Genomic DNA, 19,099 nt, shown 5'->3' on the forward strand with positions numbered 1-19,099 from the left:
TAAACAACACTTGAAAACATTTAAAAAAGATGAGTTTCAATGGTCTGACCTCCAACAGTCACGACTACACATTTATAAATATAAAAAAAAAAAAGATGGGTTTCAATAGTCTGACTTCCAATGGTGATGACCAATACTTTTTTTTTATAAATTTTTCTTATACAACACGAATTAAAAACATTTAAAAGGCTTTTAAAAATATATTCACAACGTCAGTTCTTTTATAGTTAGCTTTTGGATATGTATTTGCATGAGATGATTCGTGCTCTTGCCTACATTTGATAATTTATTTTCTTTAAAAGCACATGTATGAGACCCACAAAAAATTTGGTCTAAGGCAAAACCGGCTAAATGTAGTCTTAGGGCTTTATATTTGGGATATAGCCATGGCTATAGATGACCTCCGTCTTTATTTTTTGTCTTGAAAACCAAAAAGTTCTTATTCCATGATCATCACACAGTAGAATTTTGCCACGTAAGCCTTTCGGTCCCACTGGAAATTAAGGATTATGTACTGCGCTTCAAGTACCGGACAAAATTATTTCTCCAAAGTCCAGACCGCGTTTCTTCCAATTTTCATGTTTCCCAATTTCGATTCGTTTTTCAGAGAAAATTGAAAAGCAAGAATAGAAAAAAAAATTCCTATCTCCACTCCACCACACTTTTTAGTGGTTCCTCAAATTTGCAACAATTCTCTTCAGCAGGCCCTCTCTCCTTTTTTCCCAGGTATGCAAATCTCGACTCTCTCCCTCGCTCTCTACAGGATCACACTTTTCACACTCTGCTGGTTTTGCAGGGAGGTACAGGGTTCTGCGTTCGAGATCCGATCTCAGACCCCTCAAAGGCTCAAACCCAGTTGATCTCTGTTCCCATTCATGCGCTGAGGGAATTCAAATCGCAACACGAACATGGGCATTTTGTTTACTAAAATGTTCTCTTCCCTGTTTGGGAACAAGGAAGCTCGGATCCTTGTCCTTGGATTGGACAATGCTGGGAAAACTACTATTCTCTGTACGATTTCGATCATTCTGCGCTTACCATATTCATAATTTTTGATTTTTTGGAGTTGGTTTGTGTTAATTTGGGGTTACTTGTTGGATTTTCTGCAGATCGGCTCCAGATGGGGGAGGTTGTCTCCACGATCCCAAGTTGGTATTCCTTTTCGTTTCTTTGATTTTGATAGTTTATGGATTTTTAAGTATTTGGTTGCTCCCAACTTTTGAGAATGATGAAAATTTGAATATTTGACAGTTCTTGTTGATTTACGAAGTCACTCTACCAAGTAAATGGTAGCCTAGAGAGTTTGTGCAGCTTACTATGTTCTTCAGTTTAAAAATTGGAATATTTTGTTGAATCAATTCTTTTACTTGGATGCAGCCATTGGATTTAATGTTGAGACAGTGCAATATAACAACATCAAATTCCAAGTCTGGGATCTCGGTATGGCTATATTCCCTATTCCGTATCTTCAATTGGCACAACATGAAATATGCTACTTTGCTATTATATTGTATGAGAACAGTGACTTATATTAAGAATATACCTGAAGTCAGAAATTGGATGCACTTTTATTTGATTGATTTTAAAGAGTCAGTATGAATTTTAAGGGGGAACATTCTGTATGAGGTAAAAGACTTGAATAATTATCTAATATCTTAGTAGGTCTTATCTTTATAATTATGATGTAAAATTTGGGTACGTAGTGGATAAGGAAATCATTACCAGGCCAGATTTGAAGCAAAGTGTCCAGAAATCCTTCAAATTCTATAGGATCCACTTCTAAATCTGGATCACAGGACTGTTCTTAAGGCCTGCTTGATAACCATTTTGTTTTCTTTTTTCAGTTTTGTGCGGATGCTTCTAATTGCTAATTGAGAGTGATATTGCCACTCCAAAATGCTCACCCCACCCCTATTTTGTAAAAATTACCTACAATTGTGTCCTTGCATGAAATTACATAGGAGAACAATATTGAGAAGAAAAAGAACTAAGGTTGCCATGGCAGCACCCCATTCACGGGGCGTTGCCTATGGAGTAGTGCTCACCCTGAGGACTTAATTTGAGGGAGAATGCATTTAATGGCTGGATTCACTTAAAGTAATTATTGATTTCAACATTTGTGCCAAATCCAACCATTAAATGTATTGCCCCTCAAGTTTAAGTCCCCAGCACTTCTAATTTTCCTTTTAATATGTATCCTTGCTGGGTTAGGAAAAGCAGATGCTGGGGGTGAGCATGTTGAGAGGATCCTAAGAACCAGATCCAAATCCAAAGCAGTTGGTTTTACCTTGCTAACTGTTTTATTAGTGCACTGGTGTTGTAAAATTTCTAAAATCACTGTGATTAATGGATTTTATTTGCATACTAACGTGAAATAAAAGCTACTACTAGTCTACCTGGGTTACTGGGACAACTTTCAGCTTGAATTGTTGAACGGTTAAGCCTTGAATTAATGAACTGGATTGAAGGATAGCATGAGTTGAACTCAAGCTATTCATAATTGGCTTAGATGCTTTCTTATGCAACCACTATAAAAGGATGGTTTTATCAAAATGTGCAAAACAATGTATTGGTTAGTTATTAAATGAAGTGGGTCTAACTTTGATCACTGCCCCACTCTGCCCCCTCCCTTTTCCCTCTTTCTGGTTGCTGCTTGTCCTTACAGAAAACAAACTTATAAGTTGATATGAATGATATAAAGTCGAAAATGTATGCACTTTGACTTTTGTGATGTAAAAGTGTACTCTCCATATTTATTTATTTATTATGGAATGTGATGGATAGCTTATGAGGATGCAAAAGCTTGACCACTGAATAGAATTATTATCTGGAGGGGTTTATTTATTTAGTTTTAAGGTCTGGCACCGTTTTGTTGTTGTTTAGTTTTCTTACACTACTTTTGTTCCTTCAGAAGTTATTCACGCTTCTTGAATTTATTTTATGTTGTAGAATTTTCTTTTAAGCTACATCGTCTGCCACGGCCATCATCTTTTTGGCACATATATCCTGCCGGATGGTGGAAAATAACTCTTACGGCTTTTATGTAATTTTATGTGATAAGTTTAAAATTTTTGTTTTCAACTGACCTCTTGCTTATGTCATTTCTGTTTTTTCATTCAAAGAGATGGGTCATGATTTTATCTTGTTCTGATGAGTTTTGTACTTTGTGTTGATACAGGTGGACAGACAAGTATCAGGTATTTCTCTCTTTGACCAAATGGTTGTCTAATTTGTGATAATACTAATATTATTTTTCTGTGTTATTTCCAAGAGAATTATAATTGATAACACCTTGTAATGTTCTGATATACTAAATGAATCTTGATTAGACCACTTTTTTAATAGTAATCTTTACTACAGTTTCAAAGGCAAATATGCACTTGTATTTTACATGAGCAGGATTTACTTTCCGAACTCCCTGTGAACTTTAATTGATTGATTGATTGATTGAAGTTTTACGATACAATATGGTGCTGTGTTGTATGATTACCATTTGATCTTCCATTTGTTGTGTGGTTTCTCTAGTACATCACTTTGATTGTTCTGTATGCCTGAATTCTTTGTGTAAATATGTGCACATTTTGATGGATTCTGTTAGTTTAAAAGTAAATACATGTTGACATATTGTTTCTCAATCCAAGTTAATCGAATTTAAGAGTTCTTTAATGTCAACCACACATTGTTAGAAACTTCATGCAAAATATGTAATTGTCCTTGTACAATAGGGTTTGACAATGAATAAGAAGGGCATATATTTTAATAGCCATTTTCTTTAGCTTAAAAGTGGAGTTATTTTACATTCAGAAAGGGGTAGATAATTACTAGGATGGTAGGTTTATATGTAAGTAAACTTTGGTGGGGAAACATCTTGTTTTTAATTTTACTGTTATTAAGAGTTTTTGTAGTCTTTTCATTAAATGGGCATCAAAGAGGGGAATCCCCTTTATTAGCAGTATGCATGATAGCTTACAGGTTAGGTCAAGGTTTGTTGTCCCTTTTTTTTTTCTTTTTTTTTTGAATTTCTTTCCGATAAGCAGAGCATACGCGGGATGTAATACATTACGAAAAAGGATTTTTAAATAAACTTCTTGGTATGATGTGCATTTTGAGCATGCTACCATGTGGTACTGAATCTCTATTTGTCAAATTTTGAGGTATAGGTTCTGTTGGGCCACTATGGATTGCTTTTGCATTGTTTCTCCCATTGACTTTTAAGTTAACCACAAGCTCACCAGCTTCTTATATGGTTTCATGCCACAGGCCATATTGGAGATGCTATTTTCCAAATACTCAGGCCATAATCTATGTTGTCGATTCTAGCGACACTGACAGGCTGGTAATAGCGAAAGATGAGTTTCATGCAATATTAGAGGTAACTAGTTTTGGATTACATTTGCATATTTAAAGTAATTATTGGCAAATTTAGTGTGAATTTTGGGTGCTTCAATTATTGGCCTTTTCTGCGCTATGTATTTATCCTTGCATCTATATCCTTGTAATTATAGTAATTTCTCTGTGGCTGTATATGTGAAAGATAAGGAAATCAAATCAAAATAAACAGTATTATTTAGGGGATAGAAACAGACCTACTCGGGGCTTTTGGGCATTTTAATAATGAATTGGCATTGATTGTAATGTGAGAAACTTCTGGTAACATCAAACTGCTTGCCTGGATGTTGATTCCATAATTGTTCCATCTTTTTCTCTCTCTCACCCTCCCTCCCTTCCTACCCCTCCCTTCTTCTCATCTTGTTTTCTAATAGAATATTCTGTAGGACTAAGGGTGTTGGGTTGGTATTGAAAAATTATACTCACAGTCCCTTGTTAGTTTTATGTTTGAAGTGTTCAGGAACAGTGCTACTGTCTTTCGTGTTCTTCCTTTTCTTTTAATATCAAATTTGTCAAATTTATGATTGGTTCCTCTGTTTTCCCTCCCATTTTGTTTGGCTTTACTTATTGATTGTGTTGTTTGTCTGTAAGCGCATTTGATTAGTCATCTTACTGCTTTTGAATCCTTTGGCAGGAGGAAGAGTTGAAAGGTGCGGTTGTCCTCATTTTTGCTAATAAGCAGGTTAGTACCATTGTCTGTTGGAATTGCGTGGTTCAGACCAAAAAAAAACAAAGAATTGCGGGTTGGGCAAAAACTTTCCTGTTTAATCATCAGGAAAAAAAAATGCATGCACAAGCTGACCACTGTATGAAAGCCTTTGTTAAAGAAAGAACAACCGTTTTTAATAATAGTTAAGGGGCAGTGCGTACATCCTATGGCTCTAGGAGTGAAGCTTTTTTCTATTACAGCAAGACTATGTAAGTTCAAATATATTCAATAAATTTTTCATTTCTTTGTGATTCTTTTTGTATTTCTTTTGGTTTATGTAGGATCTACCTGGTGCGCTTGATGATGCTGCAATTACTGAGGCTTTAGAGTTGCACAAGATAAAAAACCGTCAGTGGGCTATTTTTAAAACTTCTGCCATAAAAGGGGAAGGTCTATTTGAGGGCTTAGACTGGTATGCATTACTAATCATCAAAATGTCAAAATTTCAGTTGGTAAAAGAATATTTTTTTCCAATTGTTTAATTTCCACTTTAGTTATATATTTTTATGTACTGTACTTTGATCCACAGTTAAAAAAAGTTCCTGCAGTTTTAAATCTAGATAAGACTGATCTAAGTGATTTCATATTGCCTTGACTTCTTTATGAAGAGCAAAAATTTGTGCAAATTCTTGTCGGGTTATGTGCTCAATTCAACTCAGTCCATTATTTGCAGCCACATGTCCCACAAAGCATTAGTTGGTAGTTTAGTAGTTAACACGGTGTAGATAACGATTTGAGTAAACCTCGAGTATCATTGATATACATGTAAAAAGTTTCATCGATACTCCCTTTTAGAATCTATGATTGTAAGACATTCCTGGGTCCTGCTTGGTGATGTGTTCTGTTTGACTTTTGCTATTTGAACAATTTGCTAGCACTGTCCGGAACAGTTAATTTATACATGATTATATATTTATAGATATATCTGTTTATTCTTTTTGTGTGTAAAGGTACTTTTAAGACTCTGTACAGTTAGTAGTGATGAAAGAGTTGTTAGGTCTTTGTTTTTCACTATCTTTCATTATTTTTAAATATTTTAATTGTTTTCCTTGGTTTCTAAAACCTAGTGGAATGAAATGCTTCTTGTTGTAGGTTGAGTAACACACTCAAGTCTGGAGGAGGCTAATTTATTGGTTTTGGGAAATCTAAAAGCTTATTTCTGCCTAGCCAGGTCAGAATGGGGGGAATGACTTTCTGATCGAAAATATCATTCAAGAGTGCAGTTATGTCAATTGATCTTCTCTGGTTTTCTTTTGTTCCGATTTTGGAGTAAACCGCTGATATACATGTAAAATTTTTCATCATTGATATTTATTTGGCTCTTAATTTTGTAAGTTTAGTGTGTTCCTTACTTTTAGCTGCTTATCCTAGTTCTTGTTTTGGGCGGTGGCCTTGGACATGGACGTTGTTTAACAAGTCTGTTGGTTAGCTGAAAATTGAAGAGGCGAACTATATCTTGGTTGTCACCTTTATTAATTAGGGCTTTGTCATAGTGCAGACATAAATTACAAGTTGTATAATTAAGTGATTGATATGACATCTTACATTTAAATAATCAATAATGCTATTTCTACCACATTTATAAACGGATAATACTTACCTCCTTCCTCGGAAGTAGGAGCTCTCTTACTTTCCTATCAATCACAGTTTGACATGTGTGCGTATATTTTTGTGTGTGTTTTTGATGAATTATTTTTGCATGTCAAACTGTAATTTACTGAAAGTAAGAATGACTCCTTTCAGGGAAGGAGGAAAGCAGTATCCTAAGCCACGTTGATGACCACTTCTATTAGACCACCTCTCTAATAGAAGTGGGCCTCACTTGAGCTTCATATGTCTTGTTCAAGAATATGTTCTTCCTGCTAGATTGACCATTTGGTAATGGTTTATTTATTTTCTTAATGGTTGACATAATTTTCCTTGGAAAAACAAGTAACTGGACAAATAGTAAATCTAGATGACCTTGTGGCAAGTGCAAGTTTTATCCGGATTAAGATAGTGTATTTCCGCTTCACTTTCAATACGGGGATCAAGATGGTGTAGTTTTGATATATATATTTTTATTTTATATAAAAATGTTTAATGAAGTTATTTGCATGACATAGTTAACTATATTGCAGACCATGTTTGCTTTTAATAAGATTTCCAGTTAAATGAAATTAGGCATAACTCCGATCTCTAATAACAGAACTGAGTTTTTGGTTTTTGTTTTTTTGACGAATCGATATTCTAAATTACTCTACTCTAATGTACGGAGAGGGGGATTGAACTTGAGTACAAGGGATGGACACACTCCCTTGGCCGATTGGTCTAACCCACATATACATAGAATTGAGTTTAAAACACAAAAGAGCATTATCCAAAACATCAACTAGATTGTGTTTTTCAAAAGTCTCATTCTTGTAATGTTCATTCACACACTAACAGTATATTATATTTTTGTTTTCTGTGTTTAGAGAACGACATTTCATCTTGCCGTCCTCCACTTCGGAAAGGCTTTTATGATTTAAAGTGGAATTTATTCAGTTGGTTATTTCAACAATGTAACAGTTGTCCAACTCCAAAAACAATTTAAAAAAAAAGAAAAAAAAGTAAGTGATATTTTGGGAGGGGGGTTTTCTCACATACATATTACCAAGAAGTTTGAACCTGAGATGAGACTATTGATCTGCAAGTCAATATTTTTTTTCCTCCGAAACATACCTCGTTTAGCAGTTACAGAAGCATAAAAGACTTTTTGAATGTTTGACACATGCTTTTTCTAAAGTTTTTTTTTTATCTTCTTTACCTTTTAATATTGGACATCTTTTACTTGAACTACTAATCCACTTCACCTAAACGTGAAACTTTAATTTTTATTTATTTATACAAAAGCAGCTTAGTGCTCACCGTAAAAGGGCACAACTTTTTACTCCATAGCGCCTCCAAAATCAATAGACCGCCCAGTTGGTGACCCTAGTACATTGAGATAGGAGCCTCCTACAAAACCCTACACAAAATTTACAATTTAACTCACTTTCGAATAATGCAAAAAGAAAAGAAAAGAAAAGAAAAGAATCACGATGAAACAGTTGCATGGAAAGAGACCTAACTAGATCGAAGTCCCCATCATTTTCAGTTGCATCATTTATTACTTGAAGAGGTTGAGAAGAATGAAACATATGAGTAAAAGACGTGCATTGTTTTATTTGGTTGTATTTATAGCAGCAGTGGACGCTTACACATGCAATGTGTTTCACGGTGAGGAGCTGTTTTTTTCTTATTCTGAGTCGTAGGAAAGACAAGACAGAAAGAGTCCTTTGCTTATATACTGCTACTTCGATTCACATCATACAGCTAGCTTATGGTAATATATTTTATAAATATACATATGTATATATACAAAGAGCTTTGTTGATGAATTTCTCAGATAAGAACACTTTATGTGGGGCCTATCCACGTTGTATTTTCATAATTCAAATAGTCTATTTTCTAGTCATTCCTTTAAAGATCAATCCTGCAAAAAATTATTTAAATCCAAAATCATTTGACCACTCAATCGATGCTTGATTTAGTTGTCTTGAGCCACAGGAATTGTCGATTTTGTTCATCACAATTAGATATCTAATGTTGCTACTTCGATTAACATCATACATATCAAGCTTATGGTAATATACTATACAGATGTATATATATATATATATATATATATGAAGATTCTCCAATAAGTATTTTATGTTAAGAATTGATTATCTATTTCTAATTTCTACCGTTGGATTGCATGTATGTTGCATATTAAATCTACCTACACATCTAATGAATGCAATCCAATAGTTAAGATTAGAAAAATGTAACCAATCCTTAACTCAAATATACTTACTGGAGAATCTCAATTCAGACTTTCATGAGTGATTTAATCGTGTTTGTCTCATCGATCTGTATTGTTAGATTAATTATTTGAAAAACCAAAGTACTTAATTAGCCTTTTTATTGCTTTTGTTTTTGCAGTGGAGGGCTATGTGCTTTCTGAGTTCTAGGCAAATTGCAAACTATACTGTATTGTTACTTGTAGGTTAACACAGGGATATCCCCCACCATCTCAGCTTTAAGGCAAAAATTGCACACTTTTGAGAGAGAAAATCTTAGCAAAGGAATTCATCACGCTTTATTTAAGTGTCTAGAACCTTACATATGACACTCCCTACCAATATCATGACGCTTGTTACAAAAACAATGCCTGTCATTACCAAAAAAGAAAAAGAAAAGAAAAGAAAAAGGCAGCCTAGAGTTGGAATTTGGAACATCCTAGGCTTCATAAGCGTACGAGTAAGTTCATTTAGATAAAGTTGTTGTTGAATCTTGAACGTACTGTTATGTTTTGATCCCACGTTGAACAACATATTTACTAAGGGCATTCGTATTTTATTTATTTATAGATTGTCTCGATATTACAAGGGAAATTTATTACATAGGAACCAAAGAGGTACAGCTAACCATGGGGGATAGAAAGAGCCTAATCCCGTTTGCTAGCCAAACCCTAATCCCACTTGAGTCAGATCTCATGGGTTTATTTTTACAAAAGGGGATTCGTATTTTATTTATTTATAGATAGTCTCGACATTACAAGGGAAATTTATTACATACAAAATAAAGAGGTACAACCAACCATGGGGATATAAAGAGCCTAAGCCCGTTTGGTAGCCAAACGCATGGGTTTATTCATCAAGTTTAAAAAACAAAGGATGCTGCTGACTTGAGGGAATCCAAGATTTTCAGATCTGAAGCTGATCTTTCTTGCAGAATTTTAATGCCCACATACCTGCCCATGGCACAAAAATGGAGAGTATGAGGCATAGAGTTCATTACAAACAAGCCATTCAACCAAATAATTATTGAGAATTTGTAGTGGCTGCAAGTAAGTGTATTTAACATACCTCCCTAACATCAGATAGAAGCCCTGAGGGTGGCTTGCCGGTGTGTAAGGGAATGTTGAGCCATCAACAACGCGTAATGCGTTGATCCCTGTAACACGGAAATCACCATCAAGCACTTTTCCAACAAGACATCCACCGTGGTAGTGCCAATATGAGGCTACTGATTCTCGGCAAAATGTTTCGAAGGCTGCATCATCTGTTTGGTCCTTTGGCAAAGGGATTCCCAAAATATTAAAGCCTTCTATGCCCGGCAAATCTTCAACTTTATATGGTTTTAATGCATCTGTGCTCAAGAGTTCACCAATCTTCTTCATGCCGCTAACACAATGAGAAAGATCTGTCGGATTTGAATAGTAATTGAATTTGACATTTGGACTGACTCTCACATTAGAGGATGTCAGCGTGAGAGAACCATAAGACAAAGGTCCTGCCACTTTGTTAGCAAAGTGAGCAAAAGTCGAATTTGGCAGGGGATAAGATGTACTAGGGAAAAAACCGAAGGGTGGAGTTGTAAATGGCAAGCTCGAGAAAGAACATTGGTAGAAATCGTTTGAAATGCCTAGAACAGTTACAATTGTGGGTTCAATTGGATTTGGCGGCAAAATGTTAATGAAATTACGAGGATTGTCATGAAGAAACTGTCCGACGTAAGGATGGGAAAGAACAACTGGAATATTTAGAGATGATAGGTAAGACTCTGGCCCAACACCGCTAAGTAGTAGAAGTTGAGGGGTCCCAATTGTCCCTGCACTCACGATAACTTCTCCCTTACTGCGTACAAATGCTTGGTGAGGCGTTCCGTTAGAATCCCTATATATGACTCCTGTAGCTGTCAAACCTACATTACAGAAAAGCTTATAATCATTAACAAACAAATCCAAGGAAAATAATGAAATTTTATTCGTACTTCCAGACCTTGGCTCCTGCTAGTGTTTTAAAATGATAAAATACTAATTTTGGAGTGCATGATGCAACATACCTGCTGCATTGGAGAAGATGATCTTCTCTACTGAGGCATGAACTCCAACGCAAGTTGTTAGAGTTTCCTTTATTAAGTAGTTCATCAGCTGCATGTCTCGTTCCCTTGTTGTCAAAAGTTGAGCCGGTAATTCTAGTTCCTGCTTCATGATCTAAACTAAATCCATGGTTTGGATGAACACCAGCCTCCAAGAAGGCAGTTTTTGTAACAGATTGCCAAGATTGAGAATTTGGCTTGTACACAATAGTGTCTTCAACCCACTCATATGTCTGATTAACCAAATCCATGTCCCAATCAACTCCTGATGCACTATAGATTGAGGTGTTAGCTCTGGCGTAGACACCGGCATTGATCATGCTTGTGCCACCGAGCACCCTGCCCCGTACATTATCAATACCATCTTCGGACACGAACCTTTCGACGGGTGTCTTTCCGTCATCTTCTTGCTGGAGATTATATACAAACCCATCTGCAGTCAAGACGTTGGGATATGCTGTCGGAAGACTGCCCCTTTCGAGAACGAGCACCTTGTATTTTTCTGATAAAGTTGCTGCCAATGGACACCCTGATGTTCCTCCTCCAACTATAACGTAGTCATATGATCCTTCCAACTCTAGATCAGTGGCGTCGTATGCAAAGCTCAGGTAGCTAAAATCTGCAAAATCTCAAGAGACGAAGAGTTTTCAAAAGTATATAGCACATGCATCTACTCAGGAGTCTATATCTGCTTGTTTCTTACACTTTTTTCCGTTTTCTTTTTTATTGCCTTTTTTGTGTTTTGAATTACGGATGAAGTGATTTACCATGATCAGAAGTCGTGGCAAGCGAGTGGACCTCAGAATATTGAAGATGGAGGACGAAAAGGTGCAACACCAACAGTATAGCTGACATTGTTGATTTCTCCATGTTTTTGATAACTCAAAACACCTTCACACTTTCGTAGAAGCTCTCCCTTCTTGGGAATTTATAGAGAATAAGACTTTACGTTCTAGGGCTTTTTGATGTTTGAGATGAAAGCACGTGATTCTATTCAGAAAGCATTATCACATGAATGCATTAACTTGTCATATAGTGTTGTCGTACACTAATCACAAGATTTCATCATGGAGGTCGAACATAGGGATTTTTAGTGTTGGCAATGAAAGCACAAAATGAGACCCTTCAGAAATTTGATTTATTCTCTCCATTGAGTTTAATGGGTGTTCCAATTTATGTGTAGATTACCAAAAGAAAAATGTTGTAATATCCATATATATGATGTTTTGATCGCTTTGGTTACTTTGGCATGTATTGTGAGTTTGAATTTTTATATATATTTTATGAGACGACCCTCCACACATGAAATCCTGACTCCGCCACTGGTCGTCACCATGTTTTACAATTTGGATGGATTAAGAACACTAACACATTGACACGCCACTTAATAGTTGCCCACAATTTTCCTACACAATATACTCTGTTTGTTCATGTTCATTAGTGGACATTATCTGTAAACTGAGCTCACTACCACATACTCCAACTCCAGCCTCACACAAACAGCTGCGAGGACCAGCGGTGATAAGACTTGTGAGAGAAATTCACACAGAGCTCTACAGCATTTAAGACAACGCTGTGAATATAGCTGTGAGAGCAATTCACACTCCAGCACATATACAATGCCAAAGCTTTGAGAGCAATCAACACCACAGCGATGAGGATAAGGGCAAACAACTCGTGAAAGAATAGATTCCCAACTGATAGAATTTGTATTCTTTCATTCTCTTCTTGTATAAGTTGAATATCAAAGTTTTGTCTGATCGTTTGTAAAGCGAGCCCTTCATCAAATATTATAATGAAAGTTTGAATAAGAATCCTTCTTTCCATTTTGAGCTCTCTGCAGGATACCTTTCATACAACCAACGGATCCTTGGGATTACATTTTAGGAAGTATCTTAAATTACCTTCAATAGAAAAATTACTACAAATAGATTAGCTTTGTTCTGCCATAACATCAAATATTAAATTAAAGTTTGAATACAAATCCTTCCTTACATTTTGAGATCTTTGCAAGAAACCTTGAATACAAACCACTTCAGACCAGTTCAGGCACGAATCTTTTATAAGATCACGCATTTATTCGTGTCTCTCATGTTTGGGTTGTGGATAGTATTAGCTGTTTCAGTGCTATCTTTGTACACTCTTATGGTGCTTATTATTTTTTAATAAAGCATCTCTTCTAAAAAAAAGGGTTAGATTATGCCACTTCATCAATTTAACAAAAGACCAAACGGTCAAATTGACGGAATTGTAAATTAGTTGAATATTAAAACGTTGGGGTGTAAATTCACAAAATTGAAATCTCGTGGGGGTAAAATTCTGTTAACCTTTTTGTCTTTTCTTTTAAGGGAGGGTGTCAAGGGGTTCCATTGCACCCACGAGGGCTTTCCAAGGCCAAAGCAAGGCCTTTGATTAATTATTGTTTCACCCCAAGAACGACCATTCAATCTTAGTTTACCTTTGGAATTTAAAATTTTCTCACTTTAACCCCTAGAATCTCTAAAATTTGTTTAAATTTTCTCACTTCACCATTTCCATATATATTTGTCCACAAAACCGTTAAATGTGGTGACGTAACATGTGCATTTTAGTAATTTTAGCTATTAGAAAGTTTAAAATCCAAATTAAACATACAAAATAGATTTTAAATATTTTACACTTTTTTTTAGGGTTAATTAACTACACAAACCCATCACCCCAAACCCATCCCTCCCCCACTCCCAATCAAGGTCTAAAATATCGATAGTCCAAAAACACGGAAATTTCGATGGAACTACCGAGATATTATCAATATCGACAAGAATTGAATAAAAACCACGAAAATGTAAGAAAAACTTGAAATTTTTTTATTGAAACTTTGAAGGATGCTTTTTTTAGTCAATTATCTATTAATTTATCACAAAAAATTGAAAGAAAATACATTGCATGATGAGTTTAACTGATTTAAGTTGATGATATAGTGAGCTGACAAACACTGCGAAGTGTAGAAAATATGTAGTAAATAATGAAAGAAGATTAAACATACCATAATTATTTATATATAATGATTTACTACAGTATTTGACACTTTATACATTGCATAGTAAGATACATGAGTGACTTAGTACTACATAGAGTTTCCCTTTGCGTATTATCACAAAAACATAAGCAACATAGTGGTTAAGGCGTTGGAGGAGTGAAATGACATCGAATCCCCTTTGCTTGTGTGCTTTGTGTTTTTTTTTTCAATTTTCCCATTACATCGATATTTTCAAAATTATAGCAATATTTTGAAAAAATATTGTGTCACGCTCAGACCGGGGGGTCGGTGGAAACCTCGCTCCCAATGCGTGAGAAAAGTAAAATAAAATAAAAAGAAGCCGAAACATGAGTTTAAAATAAATTTATCTTATAAAAATAGATCCAAAATCTTACAACTTTAAAATAAATAAATAAAGCTCTTTCACTCTCATATAATGCAGTCTCAACTGGTTTAGTCCTTGTCTTGCCAACTAATTCATCTGAAAAATTAAACAGGGTGAGGGATAAACAACCACCGCTCAGTGAATAGATTATGTAATATATCAGTCAAGCAATGTTGTTTTACACTTTATAAAATATCATGAAAAGATACACCAATCTAGATCATATCACATCCGAAAATGGTACTTAGGTGACGAGGGGTAAATTTAATCACACAAACAAGACACAACAACACAGCAATCTTCACACACTTTAAACCTTGACCAAATACACATATGACTAGTCAACTGCTAGTCATGAACAATCACAATCAAGAGAACACACAGAGCATGCCACAATGTACCTGCAACCCTAGAAGATTACTAGTGACAACCTAGGCACTCAGAAGGACCCGTCAATCTAGGCATCCCCTGTGCTAGCAACAACTATGGTGAAAGTGTGTGAAATCATCATTATCATGTAAACATCAAACAGCAGATAAAGATGACTAGTCAACCATGAGAACCCAGATGACTAGTCAACTATCAAGAACACAAACCCAGAAAATTTACAGATATGCAAACCAGAATTTGTTCACCCAGAAACCCACCATTGGGAAAAACTGGGGGTCATCAACCGACCAGGCAATCCACTAAGTAGAAAAGATTCTTACAAAGAACACTAGCAAGCTCAAGAAATTCCTAGGTCTATTTAGGAAGATGAGCTATACCTCCTTTGTGCAATCTTCTTCTCCAACTTAGCAAAGCTTGAAGCTCAGTCCTTCATGGCAATGGCAGCTCCTTCTCCAGCTCGTTCATCCCATGGCACTAGCTTGCAAGCTCCAACACAAACCGAAACCAATTTGGATTCAAAGGAGAAAGACCAATTTCTTCAAGAAACCATACTCTTGAAGAAATCAATCTTGAATCTGACCTAGATATAAATGAAAGATGATTTAAGTAGCTAGATGCAGATTTCGGGTTTCAAAAGCAGTTTTTCAAAAAGATATTAATTGGAAAAACTCATAGATGAAATATTTGGTTTCTCTTGAGGAAGAAGAAGAGAAAGATCAAGCCAATCTTTCCAAAACTTCCTCCCCAAAGAGACAACAGCCAAATGAGAAATCTCGTGGCTTTTAATGTCCAACGAATTCCTTAGGTCGACAACCCACTTGGCAGCTGAGAGAGAGAAGAATAAAAGGACAAAACAGTTTGTTATCCAGCTGGAAGCATGGATGACTAGTCATCTGAGAAACGGATGACTAGTCATCATTTTATGAAGACTGTTTAATGTAATGATATGCAATGCTCAATACCTTTGTGAAATTGCTTGAGCCACCATAGAGCAGAGATTAGAGAAGAGCACCAATAAAAGTTTTCCCTAATCTAGACTTGAGCTTGATAAATTACATTACACATCCTATTACAAAGTTGTCAAGAGAAGCCAAAAGAAAATAGTAAAAACCATACATTAACAATCTCCCCCTTTTTGGCTTTCCTTGACAACACACTCTCTAAGAACACTCAACCCAAAACCGAGACTAGTGAGATGATGAAGTGAAAGTACCTGCAAGAACAACCAATCTTCCCGGCACAAAAACAAGCATATTATCACAGAAATTTTAAAACAATATGCAATGTGGGGTTGAGAGTGTTCTCCCCCTTGTTGATAAGGAAAGTGCAAAAGGCAGAGAGAGAGAAACAGCATATAAAAGGGATTAACGACAAAGTGATAGGCATATAGGAACAAGGTTAACAGCACATATTCATATATGGATGACTAGTCAAACAACAGTTGTTTAAAAACAATACAGAACATAGATTTATGACTAGTCAACAGCACATATTCATAGATGGATGACTAGTCAAACAACAGTTGTTTAAAAACAGTACAGAACATAGATTTATGACTAGTCAAATACTAGTTGTTCAAAACAGGACAGAACAACTCCCCCTATAACAATGCATAGACTACCCACAATGTGTTTACAAAAACAATCACCCCTAGCAAAATGCACAGACTACTCACAATGTGATTACAAAACAACTCCCCCTATCAAAATGCACAACCTATCCAGAATTAATCTTCCTATCTAGGACACAACCAAGAGCAACACCAAGCTAAAAGACCAAAGAGCCACCAGAATCCACAGAGTCATCCGAGTCCTCAATAAAGCAGTCGTGGAGGCGGTGAGTATCTGCATAGCAGGCAGGCAGTGCAGGAGTCGAAGTGGATGGAATGAGGCTCAAAAGAATTTGAATATACTCCTCCTTGGCAGCCAATGAGCTCCGAGAGAGGCATTCTCAGAGGAAGACAACATGTATGAGAAAGGTTCTGAAACTTTCTGGCTAAGGGCAGCAGAGGCCTTGCCATAAGGAGCAATGGGAGGATGCCAATGATCGGAATCATGAAATACCACCCCATTTTTCTCACAAAGGCGCTGAATCAGACAAGGGAACACAAGAGTCCCCTTGTGCTTGGTACCATGACCAATGGTTTTCCAAGAATGGCATTATAAAGGATATCACCAAGGGGAATTTTATCATGATTCACCATGGAAATCATGAGTTGACAGGCAGCAAGAGTGGGATTAGAATTGTTCCCAGTGGGGAGAACATTATGACGGATAAAGTCCCACAAAAATTTATAAAACAGTGACAGGTAAGACTTGATAGGCAGACTTTAGAAGTCAAAGGCATGGATTGATCAGTGTATGCCATAGATTTAAAAAGATCAATGGAGTAATCAGCAGAAGCAAGAGCAAATTTCGCATAATCAAAACCAGGGCACGATCGAAAACCTAAGACCCGATTGATAACAGATGGTCTCGAGTAATGGGACTGACCTAACAATTATCTGAAATTTTGACTCCTTAGGATCAGCAGGAAAGTTAGAGTAAAATTCTTGAATTACAGAGGCATTAAACTTACCAGAGAGAGAGTTTAGGGCATGAAGGTGGTAGTGCTCCAAAATTTGATTTGCAAACTCCTGAGCAGCCAAAGGAATAGCATCAAACTGGTAAGACCTCTCAGGAATAAATTTTCTCTTTGAGACAACCTCATCAAAGAAGGAGGCAGCCGCAGAAGACACAAAAGGAGAGGAATTTCCAACAGGAACAGAGGAAGAGGGACGGGTTCTAGGAGCCCTAGGAATTGACGGATTGAAATCCACCTCACATCGTGGGATTTTGATTTGGAGTGACGGTGGTAAGTGTGGAGAGGCTTGGAGGAAGACATGGTCAGCAGTGGGAAGAAATTTGGAAGAGAAAACAAATGGAAGAAGGGCGAAGAGACCGAGCAGTGAGAGGGAGAAAAAAATCTGAAATGGAGACGAAGTCGGGACTGATGAGAACAGAGAGAGAGATAAGAGGCAAACGAAACTGACGAAGAAGAGGAAAATAAAATACCTAAAAAGGAAAAAGACGCAAGCGACACGACCCAAAAAGAAAAAACAAACCGCTCAGAACCAAAAATGGAAAAAAAATAACAGCCAAAATGAAAATGAAAAAGACGCATCAGTTAGGAGACAAAGCGGATGACTAGTCAACCACAAGCAAGATGACTAGTCAACCCAGGCAAAATTGGCACAGGCAGAGCCGGATGACTAGTCAACCATAAATATGATGACCAGTCAACTATGGCAATATTAGAAAGAACAGCAAAGCAAAACACCCAGATGACTAGGCAACCATAAGCATAGATGACTAGTCAACTAAACCAGCATTATGACAAACACCAAATAATATCGACCCTATGAAAGACATGATTTTGGTTTTTTTGATTTTTTTTAAAAAAAATAAAGCATGAACTAGCACATATATCAAGTGATCAAAGTTGCATTAGCACAATAGTCTAAACCAAGTCTTCAACACATGAAGAAAAGAGAATGAAAAAGAAGAATAGTTTAAAACCATATGCAGTGTACATAGACAATCAACTCTGAGAGACAGGCAATGAGATGCAATTCATGCTCAGAGACAAGGCATATTTAGGAAAGAAGGAGGTTTAGAGCCAAGGGACACAAGAGATGATATCTGATCTCTCTTGAGAGACACGTATACACTGCATTCTTAAGACATGATCATAGTATGGGCTCACAGCAAAAAAATCAGCACTCTCTATTGACAAAATATTTGATGATTTATTTTGTGGTACTTGCACATCCCGAACATAAGTGCTTTGAATGGCCCAATTTTACGGCTCTTTGCTCTAGATTCTTCAATCAAACCACCTTATACCTTCCTAGAGCCGTGACTACATTGGTCACACTTCCCTTTTTTGTTTTTTGTTTTTTGTTTTTTTTAAATTTGAAATAGATTGGCTAAGAGAGTGAGACTAGCTAAGAGATAATAACAAGAACAGTCCAAAATGAAGCCGAGATACATGGCTCACCAAGAGGACAAGATAGCATGATTTTGGTCTCAACTAACAGCTCAAAAACAAGAAAAGGGATTATGCACAAGTCAAACAAAGCACAAAAACATTCAACATGCACACCAACAGAGATGAGTGATATGAACAGTGACATATCAACATCAAAACACAAAAAATTTTGGACTTGACTAGGCAACTACAAGCAAGATGACTAGTCAACTGTTTGAAGTGTGCTGAAGACAAGGAGCAGACAAGCTAA

General features: G+C 36.3%; 2 protein-coding genes across 3 annotated transcripts; one reads left to right on the forward strand and one right to left on the reverse strand.

Annotated features, from left to right (window-relative positions):
- The first annotated feature begins 540 nt into the window (after positions 1–540).
- On the forward strand, positions 541–6,674 carry ARF3 (ADP-ribosylation factor 3). Of its 2 annotated transcripts, none has more exons than XM_008225455.3 (9): positions 541–726; positions 797–1,011; positions 1,110–1,148; positions 1,378–1,440; positions 3,179–3,197; positions 4,261–4,372; positions 5,024–5,071; positions 5,380–5,510; positions 6,191–6,674. In XM_008225455.3, the coding sequence occupies exons 2-9, from the start codon at positions 909–911 to the stop codon at positions 6,222–6,224; spliced, it is 549 nt and encodes a 182-aa protein (XP_008223677.1). In that variant the 5' UTR covers positions 541–726; positions 797–908; the 3' UTR covers positions 6,225–6,674. The 2 variants fall into 2 exon arrangements, with proteins under 2 accessions (XP_008223677.1, XP_088901512.1); XM_089045386.1 differs by having other exon boundaries at positions 550–726; positions 1,110–1,152.
- A 2,880-nt stretch (positions 6,675–9,554) lies between these two features.
- LOC103323458 ((R)-mandelonitrile lyase 2) lies at positions 9,555–11,899 on the reverse strand. Its single transcript, XM_008225456.2, is given in 5 exon segments — positions 9,555–9,896; positions 10,012–10,849; positions 10,991–11,037; positions 11,039–11,645; positions 11,794–11,899. Coding segments are annotated over 5 exon segments (1,686 nt in total). The 5' UTR covers positions 11,897–11,899; the 3' UTR covers positions 9,555–9,805.
- Positions 11,900–19,099: the final 7,200 nt, after the last annotated feature.

Source organism: Prunus mume, linkage group LG2 (assembly GCF_029339155.1).
Source record: "Prunus mume cultivar Tortuosa linkage group LG2, ASM2933915v1, whole genome shotgun sequence".
Taxonomy (NCBI): Eukaryota; Viridiplantae; Streptophyta; class Magnoliopsida; order Rosales; family Rosaceae; genus Prunus; species Prunus mume.

Coding starts and splice junctions, on each gene's coding strand:
- ARF3 (XM_008225455.3), top strand. CDS start 909: ATGGGCATTTTGTTTACTAAAATGTTCTCTTCCCTGTTTGGGAACAAG. Junction 1,012..1,109: donor TGGGAAAACTACTATTCTCT/GTACGATTTCGA, acceptor GATTTTCTGCAG/ATCGGCTCCAGATGGGGGAG. Junction 5,072..5,379: donor TCATTTTTGCTAATAAGCAG/GTTAGTACCATT, acceptor TGGTTTATGTAG/GATCTACCTGGTGCGCTTGA.